Below are 15,753 nucleotides of genomic sequence, written 5' to 3'. Positions count from 1 at the left end.
GTGGCCGTGCTGCTCAGCTCCAGGGTGGGCCACATGGACCTGGGCTTTGGCTAGGACTGGGTCGGTTGGGCCTGCTGTGTGGGCTCTGTTGCATTCACGTGCCTCGGAAATCAGGGCAATTTGATAGGGAAATCTGTCAAATGTCCCTATCATTGTGTTCTCTGTGATCTGACAAAGTAATTTCCTGCCTGGATTTGAACAGGCTTTCATATTATAACTGTTTTCAATGCAGATTGATTTGAATATGATACCTTACATTCATGTTGTGTTGTTTAGTGTTATTTGAATGGCAGCAACATTTTCTACAAAATGATCAAAACTGAGCAAGACACCACAGCACTAGGCAATCAAGAGATTGAAACAAGAAAAGTGACTAAGCAGCAAGCTGGTCTTATGTGACCACTTTGTCTCTTCTATTACAATGACAAGCTTACTTTGTCACCAGCGACAATTCCCAGAGAGGCTCAGAGCAAACGGGACTGGAGGAGAAAAACTGCATGGCTGCCATTGTGGGCTGTTTGTGTCCTCGTTGTCATCCAGCCCACTCAGCTCAGACCTGCTGTGGCTGGTTTGCTGTCTCAAAGGAGTTCTCTAATGGAAATATTACAGCACCACCACTTCCCATAATAGTCTGTGGTACTGGATAATTGTCAGGTCCTCTACTTGAAATGGATGGAGACTATGTGACAATATGTTTGTATTGTGCAGTAGCGATGCTTGGGTAAAATCTGTATGTGTTGTAATAATTGCTTTGTTTGCTGTTAATTGATATGCCTTGCGACCGTGATAGGCCAAGACAATAAGAATACAGTGGCAGAATAAATTCAATCACAAAAGTGGATAGCAACCTCTGTCCACAACGCATGTTGCATGTAACAAACATGGGCCCCTTGTTTCCGACATTTTCAGACCACTAAACAACTATTGATTTAGAACCACAGAGATTTACCGCAAGTCGCAAAGAAAACAGGATCTGCCTCCACTTTTCCAGCACCATTTCAACTTCAACATTTCAACATCCTCAAATCTCCTCTGCTTAGTCTAATACAGTGACAACTAAAAGATACCAAAAACTATTTAGTCCAATCAACATCAGCTAGATATGACTTGGCTGTCCATGGTTCTCTGATTGTGTGTATGTGTGTGTGTGTGTGTGTGTGTGTGTGTGTGTGTGTGTGTGTGTGTGTGTGTGTGTGTGTGTGTGTGTGTGTGTGTGTGTGTGTGTGTGTGTGTGTGTGTGTGTGTGTGTGTGTGTGTGTAGAAAAACATGCTGACTCACCCTACTCGTAGAGAAACGGCAATACCATCCTCCTCTCATGTTGATGAAACAGTCTATCACACTGTCATACAGTACACACTTTTTGTTGTCCTAGACTGGCTAAAATGCTTGCTCGCTAGCCTAACTTCCATTCATGAGCAACGTTAGCTAGTTAACATTAGCCTTCTACATCTAGCTACTGTAAATATTGAACTTCCATCCCCTCAGGCCTCGGGCATAACAATGTGGTTGGATCAAAATTGCCGTTATAATTATTGGCCAGTATGGAGAATTAAGTAAAACCACAAGTCCAAATCCCTAACTCCATCCATTGTTAATTTAGGAATGGGACAATTTTCTCTTAATGCTCTCAAAGCGATTTGATAGGAGAGACGCTTTTTGTTGTTGTTGTTGCCAGGACCATTCACAGTTGAGTTCACTCAGTTTAGCTCAAAGCTGATTGTCAAATTTTGTATCATTTTTTTTGTTGTCAAGGGAGGCCAAATACTCGCTGGCTTCACTTGCATTCAATGTTACAGGTATGGGGGATTTTCCGGTACATGTGCTGTGTGTCTCAAGAGTAGTGAGCACAATCAATGTGGGCTTGGGGAGTTGTGTGTGTGTGTGTGTGTCAGGGTCAATGTGGGCTTGGGGAGTTGTGGGCTTGGGGAGGTGTGTGTGTGTGTGTGTGTGTGTGTGTGTGTGTGTGTGTGTGTGTGTGTGTGTGTGTGTGTGTGTGTGTGTGTGTGTGTGTGTGTGTGTGTGTGTGTGTGTGTGTGTGTGTGTGTGTGTGTGTGTGTCAGGGTCAGTGTGGGATTGAGGGAGGTAGTTGCATAGTCCTGTGGATGTCCTTGGACATGCACCTGCAATATTTGTATGTCTGTATACTTTTTTGTATCATTTACGCCACCAATATAATCTATTGCCTGGAATATGTGCCAAGAAGGGGAGGAGAAACCAAGGAAAGATGGACGTAGATAGACTAGAAGTAAGAATAGGGAACAATAGTGTCAGAATACCAAAATGTGTGGATGATATACATGAAGATGAGTGACTATATATGTTGTGTCATACTGAAACTGTATGTAAAGAGATCTCTGATTCTGGGACCAGCAATTTGCTCCATGGACAGGCTTGGCTTGTTACTTTGTAATAAAGTCTATATTGAATTCACGTGCTCCGGTGTCTAAGAGATATTTTTAACAAGTATTTCCACGACACACGCGGCAACAAAGTCATACTCGTTTGGACCGTACAGTATCAGATAGATGTCTTACACGTAGAGAGACAGAGGGGTGGTGTTTCACTCGCTCAGTTGCTTTCTCCTGTGAGATACATTCAGCCTCTTGTGAATTGAAGGAATATTATGAAACACGTATTATTTCTCAGTGAATAAATGTGCATGAAAACGAGCCATCTCTCATTGAATGACAAGGCTTTATTGAAGAATCCCAACTGTTGACCAATCACCAACAAAGGGGCATAGACTTCGTCTACCAACTTCGGCTTGCCTCAAGAAAAAATGTGTGTGCCCGAACAGCCGAAAAAAAAAAAAAAAACGAAGTCCAAAACAAACAAAAACGTAGCAAAATGTCATCATAATATATCCACCAACTCGCCCGTTTCGGCTGGGAAGCATGCGGACGCCTTTACCTTACACATCTGACATGCAGTAGCTCGCTTTCTCTGCCCTGCAGGCAACGTTATATTGTTGCTTCATATCTATGTACCATCGTCACTGTGAGAACTCAAACTATTTTACATCTAACTAACAGATTACATTTGGAGTATTTTTTACTTTTAAGCGTTTGAAATAAATCAACCCTGCCCCTCTATTTACTTACTAGCAGTCATTTTAGGTCAGGCATTCTGTAGTTTGAATATAAACAATCTGCCACCGCTGCGTTCATATGCCTGGAGGTTTAGGAAGCTGACATAGCACTGCTGAACACATCCACTAACATACTGAATCATCAGGATTAGATTTATGTAGGTCATCTATTATATCCCACTAAAACAGAGAGGGAATTTCTCCCTATCCAAGCTCTGTCACTTTAAAAAATAATTGTTTCTCCTAAAGCAGATGACAGTAGGCAGGCTTGGTAGGAACTGAAAGTAACTGTCACGCGAGTTGAAGTCGGAAGTTTACATACACCTTAGCCAAATACCTGACATTTAATCCTAGTAAAAACATCCCTGTTTTAGGTCAGTTAGGATCACCACTTTATTTTAAGAATGTGAAATGTTAGAGTGATAGTAGAGAATTATTTATTTAAGCTTTTATTACTTTCATTATATTCCCAGTGGGTCAGAAGTTTACATACAATCAATTAGTATTTGGTAGCATTGCCTTTAAATTGTTTAACTTGGGTCAAACTTTTCGGGTAGCCTTCCACAAGCTTCCCACAATAAGTTGGGTGAATTTTGGCCCATTCCTCCTGTCAGAGCTGGTGTGACTGAGTCAGGTTTGTAGGCCTCCTTGCTCGCACGCTTTTTCAGTTCTGCCCACACATTTTCAATGGGATTGAGGTCAGGGCTTTGATGGCCACTCCAATACTTGACTTTATTGTCCTTAAGCCATTTTGCCGTTGGAAGTATGCTTTAGAAGTATGCTTGGGGTCATTGTCCATTTGGAAGACCCGTTTGCGACCAAGCTTCAACTTCCTGACTGATGTCTTGATGTTGCTTCAAAATATCCACATAATTTTCCTTCCTCATGAAGCCATCTACTTTGTGAAGTGCACCAGTCCCTCCTGCAGCAAAGCACCCCCACAACATGATGCTGCCACCCCCGTGCTTCACGGTTGGGATGGTGTTCTTCGGCGATGGTCATTATTGCCAAACAGTTCACACCAGACCGTTGATATAGGACTCGTTTTACTGTGGATATAGATACTTCTGTACCTGTTTCCTCCAGCATCTTCACAAAGGTCCTTTGCTGTTGTTCTGGGATTGATTTGCACTTTTCGCACCAAAGTACGTTCATCTCTAGGAGACAGAACGCGTCTCCTTCCTGAGTGGTATGACGGCTGTGTGGTCCCATGGTGTTTATACTTGCGTACTATTGTTTGTACAGATGAACGTGGTACCTTCAGGCGTTTGGAAATTGCTTGTGGAGGTCTACAATTGTTTTTCTGAGGTCTTGGCTGATTTCTTTTGATTTTCCCATGATGTCAAGCAAAGAGGCACTGAGTTTGAAGGTAGGCCTTGAAATACATCCACAGGTACACCTCCAATTGACTCAAATGATGTCAATTAAGCCTATCGGAAGCTTCTAAAGAAATGACATCCTTACCTGGAACTTTCCAAGCTGTTTAAAGGCACAGTCAACTTAGTGTATGTAAACTTCTGACCCACTGGAATTGTGATACAGTGAACTATAAGTGAAATAATCTGTCTGTAAACAATTGTTGGAAAAATTACTTGTGTCATGCACAAAGTAGATGTCCGAACCGACTTGCCAAAAGTATAGTTTGTTAACATGAAGTTTGTGGAGTGGTTGAAAAACTAGTTTTAATGACTCCAACCTAAGCCTATGTAAACCTCCGACTTCAACTGTATATAGGGCCTGTCGGTCTCATCGTTCAACACAAAGTCATTTCGTGGCATGACACTGACCATCCGGGCAGAACAACTGTAGTGGAGCCTTGGGTCTCTTCCAGATCATAAGCCAACCACCGCTGGCTTACAGTCAATCTCCCAGCTACAACTGCAGGTTTAAGGTAAGACCCAGGCGCAGACAGTGTCGAAGTAACAACGTTTATTACTCAAACAGGGGCAGGCAAAAGGACAGGTCAAGGGCAGGCAGAGGTCAGAATCCAGAAAGGTGAGGCAAAGGTACAGGACGGCAGGCTCAGGGTCAGGTCAGGCAGAGGTCAGTAATCCAGAAAGGTGGGGTAAAGGTACAGGACGGCAGGCTCAGGGTCAGGTCAGGCAGAAGTCAGTAATCCAGAAAGGTGGGGTAAAGGTACAGGACGGCAGGCAGACTCAGGGTCAGGTCAGTAATCCGGAAAGGTGAGGCAAAGGTACAGGACGGCAGACTTAGGGTCAGGTCAGGCAGAAGTCAGTAATCCAGATAGGTAGGGCAAAGGTACAGGACGGCAGGCAGGCAGGGTCAGGGCAGGCAGGAATGGTCAAAACCGGGAAACTAGGAAACAAGAACTATAGCAAAGACAGGAGCAAGGGGGAAAACGGTGGTAGGTTTGAACAAACAAAACGAACTTGCAACAGACAGAGAACACAGGTATAACTACACAGTGGATAATGGTGAAGATGGGCGACACCTGGAGGGGTTGGAGACAATCACAAAGACAGGTTGTAATTCAAGTTGAATTATGATGCACAGACTTGTCTTTCAATTGAATATGGTTATGCCTGCAGGGAGGGCACAGACATGGGTTTTTTTCTACACCTGTTTTGAAGCGATCATGTTCTGTTTTGACTGAGTGAAGTCATAACACCTAGTAACGTTATATGTCTGCCTGGCAGTCTGAATATAAATTAGAGTATTCACACCTGGTAAATTTCCTGTAGTGACAGTTTTTTCCCCAGACATATTTCTATTATTTGTATATGCAAGTCAACATGTTCTGCTGCGTCCCTCAGAAGTGAGACAGCCAGGCAGGGCGCGGTGTATGATATCTTTCAGATAAGATCCATCAGCTTCAGCATGGCTGTGGTGAGGAGGAGAACCCCATGTTCTCTTTTTCCGCTCGCATCGTTTCACACTAAACAAGTTGAGGTCGCTTAGTACTATTTTTACATGAAAACCAAGCGAGTCAGCATTTTCTCAATCCTGTCACATAGCCTACATAGCACAATCATCAGTAAAAATGCATTGTATGTCATCTAGCTGCCATGAACAGAAGAGAGAGGCCTTTGTGTCAGCACCAGCCACTCTCACACACGCCTACATTCATATAAAAAAAGGGTTCAAAAGGGTTCTTCAGCTGTCCCAATAGGAGAAGCCTTTTTGGTTCCATGTAGAATGCTCTGTGGAAAGGGTTCTACATGGAACCCAAAAAGGTTCTACCTGGAACCAAAAATGCTTCTTCAATTTAAAGCACAAATGGCTGGACAGGAGGACAGGCAGGCGATTCCTCAAGGGTCATTGAACCCAGCAGGTTGTCTTCACATACTGAAAATAACACTTCCTCCATCTGATTGAGACCAATTCAGCTTTATGAGCTGCCAATGTCTTAGGACAGAGTCACGCTTGGTCTGTTTGGACAGGGTGTCCAGATCTACATATCTTGCATTACTCGTCTCATATGTACTGTATATACTGTATTTTATACCATCTATTACATCTTGCCTATGCCACTCTGTCATTGCTCATCCATAAATTGATATGTATATATTCCATTCCTTACTTATATTTGTGTATTAGGTAGTTGTGGAATTGTTAGATTACATGTTAGATATTGCTGCACTGTCGGAACTAGAAGCACAAGCATTTCGCCACACTTGCATTAACATCTGCTAACCATGTGTATATGACCAATACCATTTGATTTGATCTGGGTTGTGAAGAGGTGGAGGGTAGTGGTGAACTTCAGATGCATCTGCTGAGGTAACGCTCTGTGACAGATCACTTTCAGAGAGTGAATTCCTGGACTCCACTAGCTCATTCCTCATGAGCGCTAACCAGCTAAAACAGTTCTGTTTACCTTCTGAGACCTCAGGCTCATGGTAACGGAGAGGTCATAACCCCTTATGTAACACACTCGCATGTGAGCACAAGTGCAAGCACGCACACGCATGTGCACACTCACATACACACTCACTCTCTACATCACTACAACTAAAATGTTAGATCATTTGTTAAATTTCATTTTACAAGAAAGGAACTAGGGCTTAGTGTGGTTGAAGATGACCCAATTATTTTGTTGTTGTATCTTATTAGCAATGTAGGTTGTTTAGTTGGATGTTGCGTTGAACTGTTCTGACCTTAAAATTAAGTAGAAATCATGTAATCTAATTGCATGCTTTTTTAATGTGACTTCTAAGTAGTTAATGGACATAATTACTGTAAATAAATCAAAAGGGTTGCAAAGGCAAAATGGGTTAAATGATCATATGATGTCACATGACCAACAATGGATCCATGTGACTTAATAGTCAAGAGGGACTTCCATTGTTCATCCATGGCTCCAGTCCATTCCACACATTGCATAACAATAACCTGTCGTCTCCTCTCTTTACCCAGGTGTGGACATCCTGAAGTTGGTGGCAGCTCAGATTGGCAGCCAGTGGATCGACATGTACCAGTCCCTGGCCAATGCCACAGAGCGCGAGGTGGCAGCCTTCTCCAATGGCTACCAGTCGGACCACGACCGGGCATACGCTGCCCTGCAACACTGGACCATCCGTGACGGGGACGCTAACCTGGCCAAGCTCATCAACGCCCTGCACCGCCACCGCCGCATCGATGTGGTGGAGAAGATACGGGGCGTCATGGAAGACAATCCTCAGGTATGTTCTACTACAGTACCTTGAATCTCTGGCATAAATAATATGTTATGTATCCCAGTGTACTCACCCATCTTGAATCACAGGTGGGCTCTTTGGACTAAATTACACTCCTCACTTATGAGTCTTCAGGCTCTCATATTATCTCATGAAATCTCCAGTGTACCAAGTCACTTCACATGCACACAAACATAGAAATCACATATGGGATGCCAACGTTAGTTTTAAAGAAGTCACAAGCGGGGTGGCCAACCCTCCTGCCTTAAGTGCCCCTTTGACTGTCCTGGCTTGGCCTCATAGCACTATAGAGGTCAGAGGGAACAGTTGATCATTCATCGCCATCCACTTTTCTTCTTCTCTTTCTCCCCTCTGTCAGATACATTTCATATTATCCCCATGTCCAGTGTCCTTGTCTGCTCAAGGTTAGATTCTTAGTTAAGGGCTTGTCATAGTCCTCTTAGGAAATATATTGAGACCCGTCGATATCTTACAGGCTGCCTTTTGTAATTCTGCTTGTCATCACCACTTAATAATGTTGGTAATATATGGTGTGGTTTATCTCAATCCATGGTGGATGAGATGGCAGGTAATACATCATTTGGTGAGGGAGGGAATAGGGAAGCAGAAACACAGGAGTAGGGAGCATAGTGTGCTGGAGGCTCCTCCCTCGCTCGTCTCCCATGTTCCCTCAGTAAACTTTTGGCCATTACTACAGGTTTTCTCCTTATTCCATTATATTAGCACTGGGTCATGTGGTGTAAGTGACGTGAGAGTAAAAAACCACCAGGAAATGATCATACATCCGTCATGTGCCAAATTGGTACCAGACAGAGTGTACTGTAGGTCTACACGTATGGTATTCCTCTTTAGAGAGCTATAAAGTTCAACTGTGTGGTTCCATTGACATAAGACTTCCCCAGCCGTGTGAGTCATAAAGGAGGTCTGTGTGTGGTGATTCCGCCAGAGTGGGCTGGCTGTCTTATGTGTGGGAGGAATGGAGCCAAGGAAGGAGGGAGAGAGGGAGGAAAGTAGGGAGGGAGAGGATGCATTTTCCTGCTGCCACCCCAGTCTTGTTTATTCATTAAGACACCGTTTGGAGCTAAGCTCCGTGACTGGGTTATTTTTACACAAACCACAGGTGGTGAGCCCCAAACATTGCTAATCTCACTGCCTCCCCAGTTGATACTCTCTCAAATCAAATCAAATTTATTTATATAGCCCTTCGTACATCAGCTGATATCTCAAAGTGCTGTACAGAAACCCAGCCTAAAACCCCAAACAGCAAGCAATGCAGGTGTAGAAGCACGGTGGCTTGGAAAAACTCCCTAGAAAGGCCAAAACCTAGGAAGAAACCTAGAGAGGAACCAGGCTATGTGGGGTGGCCAGTCCTCTTCTGGCTGTGCAAGGTAGAGATTATAACAGAACATGGCCAAGATGTTCAAATATTCATAAATGACCAGCATGGTCAAATAATAATAATAAGGCAGAACAGTTGAAACTGGAGCAGCAGCACGGTCAGGTGGACTGGGGACAGTAAGGAGTCATCATGTCAGGTAGTCCTGGGGCATGGTCCTAGGGCTCAGGTCCTCAGAGAGAGAGAAAGACAGAGAGAATTAGAGAGAGCATATGTGGGGTGGCCAGTCCTCTTCTGGCTGTGCCGGGTGGAGATTATAACAGAACATGGCCAAGATGTTCAAATGTTCATAAATGACCAGCATGGTCGAATAATAATAAGGCAGAACAGTTGAAACTGGCGCAGCATCATGGCCAGGTGGACTGGGGACAGCAAGGAGTCATCATGTCAGGTAGTTCTGGGGCATGGTCCTAGGGCTCAGGTCCTCCGAGGGAGAGAAAGAAAGAGAGAAGGAGAGAATTAGAGAACGCACACTTAGATTCACCCAGGACACCGAATAGGACAGGAGAAGTACTCCAGATATAACAAACTGACCCTAGCCCCCGACACATAAACTACTGCAGCATAAATACTGGAGGCTGAGACAGGAGGGGTCAGGAGACACTGTGGCCCCATCCAAGGACACCCCCGGACAGGTCCAAACAGGAAGGATATAACCCCACCCACTTTGCCAAAGCACAGCCCCCACACCACTAGAGGGATATCTTCAACCACCAACTTACCATCCTGAGAAAAGGCTGAGTATAGCCCACAAAGATCTCCGCCATGGCACAACCCAAGGGGGGGCGCCAACCCAGACAGGATGACCACAACAGTGAATCAACCCACTCAGGTGACGCACCCCTTCCAGGGACGGCATGAGAGAGCCCCAGTAAGCCAGTGACTCAGCCCCTGTAATAGGGTTAGAGGCAGAGAATCCCAGTGGAAAGAGGGGAACCGGACAGGCAGAGACAGCAAGGGCGGTTCGTTGCTCCAGAGCCTTTCCGTTCACCTTCACACTCCTGGGCCAGACTATACTCAATCATATGACCCACTGAAAAGATGAGTCTTCAGTAAAGACTTAAAGGTTGAGACCGAGTTTGCGTCTCTGACATGGGTAGGCAGACCGTTCCATAAAAATGGAGCTCTATAGGAGAAAGCCCTGCCTCCAGCTGTTTGCTTAGAAATTCTAGGGACAATTAGGAGGGCTGCGTCTTGTGACCGTAGCGTACGTGTAGGTATGTACGGAAGGACCAAATCAGAGAGATAGTTAGGAGCAAGCCCCTGTAATGCTTTCTAGGTTAGCAGTAAAACCTTGAAATCAGCCCTTGCTTTGACAGGAAGCAGGTGTAGAGAGGCTAGCACTGGAGTAATATGATCAAATTTTTGGGTTCTAGTCAGGATTCTAGCAGCCGTATTTAGCACTAACTGAAGTTTATTTAGTGCTATATCCGGGTAGCCGGAAAGTAGAGCATTGCAATAGTCTAACCTAGAAGTGACAAAAGCATGGATTAATTTTTCTGCATCATTTTTGGACAGAAAGATTAGGATTTTTGCAATGTTACGTAGATGGAAAAAAGCTGTCCTTGAAATGGTCTTGATATGTTCTTCAAAAGAGAGATCAGGGTCCAGAGTAACGCCGAGGTCCTTCACAGTTTTATTTGAGACGACTTTACAACCATTAAGATTAATTGTCAGATTCAACAGAAGATCTCTTTGTTTCTTGGGACCTAGAACAAGCATCTCTGTTTTGTCCGAGTTTAAAAGTAGAAAGTTTGCAGCCATCCACTTCCTTATGTCTGAAACACATGCTTCTAGCAAGGGCAATTTTGGGGCTTCACCATGTTTCATTGAAATGTACAGCTGTGTGTCATCCGCATAGCAGTGAAAGTTAACATTATGTTTTCGAATAACATCCCCAAGAGGTAAAATATATAGTGAAAACAATAGTGGTCCTAAAACGGAACCTTGAGGAACACCGGAATTTACAGTTGATTTGTCAGAGGACAAACCATTCACAGAGTCAAACTGATATCTTTCCAACAGATAAGATCTAAACCAGGCCAGAACTTGTCCGTGTAGACCAATTTGGGTTTCCAATCTCTCCAAAAGAATGTGGTGATCGATGGTATCAAAAGCAGCACTAAGGTCTAGGAGCACGAGGACAGATGCAGAGCCTCGGTCCGATGCCATTAAAATGTCATTTACCACCTTCACAAGTGCCGTCTCAGTGCTATGATGGGGTCTAAAACCAGACTGAAGCATTTCGTATACATTGTTTGTCTTCAGGAAGGCAGTGAGTTGCTGCGCAACAGCCTTTTCTAACATTTTTGAGAAGAATGGAAGATTCGATATAGGCCAATAGTTTTTAAAAATATTTTCTGGGTCAAGGTTTGGCTTTTTCAAGAGAGGCTTTATTACTGCCACTTTTAGTGAGTTTGGTACACATCCGGTGGATAGAGAGCCGTTTATTATGTTCAACATAGGAGGGCCAAGCACAGGAAGCAGCTCTTTCAGTAGTTTAGTTGGAATAGGGTCCAGTATGCAGCTTGAAGGTTTAGAGGCCATGATTATTTTCATCATTGTGTCAAGAGATATAGTACTAAAACACTTGAGCGTCTCTCTTGATCCTAGCTCCTGGCAGAGTTGTGCAGACTCAGGACAACTTAGCTTTGAAGGAATACACAGATTTAAAGAGGAGTCCGTAATTTGCTTTCTAATAATCATAATCTTTTCCTCAAAGAAGTTCATGAATTTATCACTGCTAAAGTGAAAGTCATCCTCTCTTGGGGAATGCTGCTTTTTAGTTAGCTTTGCGACAGTATCAAAAAGGAATTCCGGATTGTTCTTATTTTCCTCAATTAAGTTAGAAAAATAGGATGATCGAGCAGCAGTAAGGGCTCTTCGGTACCGCACGGTACTGTCTTTCCAAGATAGTCGGAAGACTTCCAGTTTGGTGTGGCGCCATTTCCGTTCCAATTTTCTGGAAGCTTGCTTCAGAGCTCGGGTATTTTCTGTGTACCAGGGAGCTAGTTTCTTATGAGAAATGTTTTTAGTTTTTAGGGGTGCAACTGCATCTAGGGTATTGCGCAAGGTTAAATTGAGTTCCTCAGTTAGGTGGTTAACTGATTTTTGTCCTCTGGCGTCCTTGGGTAGACAGAGGGAATCTGGAAGGACATCAAGGAATCTTTGTGTTGTCTGTGAATTTATAGCACAACTTTTAATGTTCCTTGGTTGGGGTCTGAGCAGATTATTTGTTGCAATTGCAAACGTAATAAAATGGTGGTCCGATAGTCCAGGATTATGAGGAAAAACATTAAGATCCACAACATTTATTCCATGGGACAAAACTAGGTCCAGCGTATGACTGTGACAGTGAGTGGGTCCAGAGACATGTTGGACAAAACCCACTGAGTCGATGATGGCTCCGAAAGCCTTTTGGAGTGGGTCTGTGGACTTTTCCATGTGAATATTAAAGTCACCAAATATTAGAATATTATCTGCTATGACTACAAGGTCCGATAGGAATTCAGGGAACTCAGTGAGGAACGCTGTATATGGCCCAGGAGGCCTGTAAACAGTAGCTATAAAAAGTGATTGAGTAGGCTGCATAGATTTCATGACTAGAAGCTCAAAAGACGAAAACGTCTTTTTTTTTTGTCAATTGAAATTTGCTATCGTAAATGTTAGCAACACCTCCGCCTTTGCGGGATGCACGGGGGATATGGTCACTAGTGTAGCCAGGAGGTGAGGCCTCATTTAACACAGTAAATTCATCAGGCTTAAGCCATGTTTCAGTCAGGCCAATCACATCAAGATTATGATCAGTGATTAGTTCATTGACTATAATTGCCTTTGAAGTAAGGGATCTAACATTAACTTCTTGATCCTACCCATCCCGGATCTGGGATCGTGAATACACCCTCAGGCTCATTACCATAACGCAACGTTAACCATTTCTAAAAATCGCAAATGAAATGAAATAAATATGCCTGCTGTCAAGCTTAGCCTTTTCTTAACAACACTGTCATCTCAGATTTTCAAAATATGCTTTTTAACCATAGAAAATCAAGCATTTGTGTAAGAGTATTGATAGCTAGCATAGCATTTAGCGTAGCATTTAGCACGTGACATTTTCACAAAAACCAGAAAAGCAATCAAATAAAATAATTTACCTTTGAAGAACTTTGAATGTTTTCAATGAGGAGACTCTCAGTTACATAGCAGATGTGCCGTTTTTCCTGAAAGATTCTTTGTGTAGGACAAATCGCTCCGTTTTGTACATCTCATTTGGCTACCGAAAAGAACCGAAAATTCAGTCACCAAAACGTCAAACTTTTTTCTAAATTAACTCCATAATATCGACCGAAACATGGCAAACGTTGTTTAGAATCAATCCTCAAGGCGTTTTTCACATATCTCTTCATTGATATGCCGTTCGTGGAAGCCTGCTTTCGTCTCAGAATCCCATGGAAAAATACCAGCAGCTGAGTTTTGCGCACCAATTTCCACGCAGGACACCGTGCGGACACTTGGCAAATGTAGTCTCTTATGGTCAATCTTCCAATGATATGCCTACAAATACGTCACAATGCTGCAGACACCTTGGGGAAACGATAGATAGGGCAGGCTCATTCCTGTCGCATTCACAGCCATATAAGGAGATAATGAAAAACAGAGCCTCAGAAATCCTGCTCATTTTCTGGTTGCAGTTTCATCTTGGTTTTGCCTGAATCTTCTGTTCTAGGGCACTCACAGATAATATCTTTGCAGTTCTGGAAACGTCAGAGTGTTTTCTTTCCAAAGCTATCGATTATATGCATAGTCGAGCATCTTTTTGTGACAAAATATTGCGCTTAAAACAGGCACGTCTTTTTATCCAATAATGACACAGGATAAACTGGTTAAGTAGCCCTATTTTGAGATGTGAGGTATCATGTTCTCTTTCAATAATGACAGGAATGGAGGTGGTCTTTATCCTAGTGAGATTGCTAAGGCAAACACCGCCATGTTTAGTTTTGCCCAACCTAGGTCGAGGCACAGACACGGTCTCAATGGTGATTGCTGACTACACTGACTGTGCTAGTGGCAGACTCCACTATGCTGGCAGGCATACATCCTATTTCATTGTGGAGCTAGAGGAGTTAGAGCCCTGTCTATGTTGGTAGATAAGATGAGAGCACCCCTCCAGCTAGGATGGAGTCCGTCACTCCTCAGCAGGTCAGGCTTGGTCCTGTTTGTGGGTGAGTCCCAGAAAGAGGGCCAATTATCTACAAATGATATATTTTGGGAGGGGCAGAAAACAGTTTTCAACCAGCGATTGAGTTGTGAGACTCTGCTGTAGAGCTCATCACTCCCCCTAACTGGGAGGGGGCCAGAGACAATTACTCGATGCCGACACATCTTTCTAGCTGATTTACACGCAGAAGCTATGTGATCTCTGACTGTTTCATCCTAACATCGTTGGTGCTGACATGGATAACAATATCTCTATACTCTCTACACTCGCCAGTTTTAGCTTTAGCCAGCACCATCTTCAGATTAGCGGGTAATGGAGTCGCCAATGACTAGAGTTTTCAATTTGTCAGAGCTAATGGTGGGAAGCTTCGGCGTCTCAGACCCCGTAACGTGAGGAGTAGAGACCAGAGAAGACTCGGCCTCTGACTCCGACTCGCTGCTTAATGGGGAAAACCGGTTCAAAGTTTCTGTCGGCTGAATGAGCGACACCGGTTGAGCGTTCTTACAGCATTTCCTTCCAGAAGCCATGAGAAAGTTGTCCGGCTGCGGGGACTGTGCCAGGGGATTTATACTACTATCTGTACTTACTGGTGGCACAGACGCTGTTTCATCCTTTCCTACACAGAAATTACCCTTGCCTAACGATTGCGTCTGAAGCTGGGCTTGTAGCACAGCTATCCTCGCCGTAAGGCGAGTACAGCGACTGCAATTAGAAGGCATCATGTTAATGTTACTACTTAGCTTCGGCTGTTGGATGTCCTGACGAATCGTGTCCAGATAAAGCGTCCAGAGTGAAAAAGTTGAGGGAAAAAAACAAAAATATGAACGGTAATTAAAAAGTAAAAACCGTAAAGTTGTCAGGTAGCAAAATAGGTTGGCAACAAAACGCACAGCAACTCAAAAACAAGTCTGCAAGTTGTGACTCTCTCATTCCAATAGAGTGATTTCATCATAGCTGTAAGGCAAGGAGCCCGAAGAGGAAAGGACAGAGGCTGATCCAGGTTGTGTGTGTGTCAGCATGTACATGTAATACTGCATTTAAAAAATTAAAAACATGTATTTCACCTTTATTTCACCAGGTAAGCTAGTTGAGAACAAGTTCTCATTTACAACTGCGACCTGGCCAAGATGAAGCAAAGCAGTGCGACAGAAACAACACAGAGTTAAACATGGAATAAACAACCATACAGTCAATAACACAATAGAAACACGAAAAAAGTCTATATGCAAATGGCATGAGGAGGTAAGGCAATAAATAGGCCATAGTATCAAAGTAATTACAATTTAGCAGATTAACATTGGAGTGATAGATGAGCAGATGATGGGGTGTAAGTCGTGATACTGGTGTGCAAAAGAGCAGCAAAGTAAATAAAAACAATATGGGGATGAGGTA

The 15,753-nt window shown here is 43.6% G+C and overlaps 1 protein-coding gene across 1 annotated transcript in view; it reads left to right on the top strand.

The window, feature by feature from the left end:
• The window catches only part of tnfrsf21 (tumor necrosis factor receptor superfamily, member 21), a 47,720-nt gene that overhangs the window by 17,813 nt on the left and 14,154 nt on the right, over positions 1-15,753 (top strand). Inside the window, exon 4 of the mRNA XM_035794111.2 lies at positions 7,467-7,732. Within this exon, the coding sequence (XP_035650004.1) occupies positions 7,467-7,732 (266 nt within the window). The remainder of the gene's footprint in view (positions 1-7,466; positions 7,733-15,753) is intronic.

This window comes from Oncorhynchus keta, chromosome 19 (assembly GCF_023373465.1).
Source record: "Oncorhynchus keta strain PuntledgeMale-10-30-2019 chromosome 19, Oket_V2, whole genome shotgun sequence".
Classification (NCBI taxonomy): Eukaryota; Metazoa; Chordata; class Actinopteri; order Salmoniformes; family Salmonidae; genus Oncorhynchus; species Oncorhynchus keta.
The sequence above is the reverse complement of the archived record's forward strand: the minus strand, read 5'-3'. Positions and strand labels throughout refer to the sequence as shown.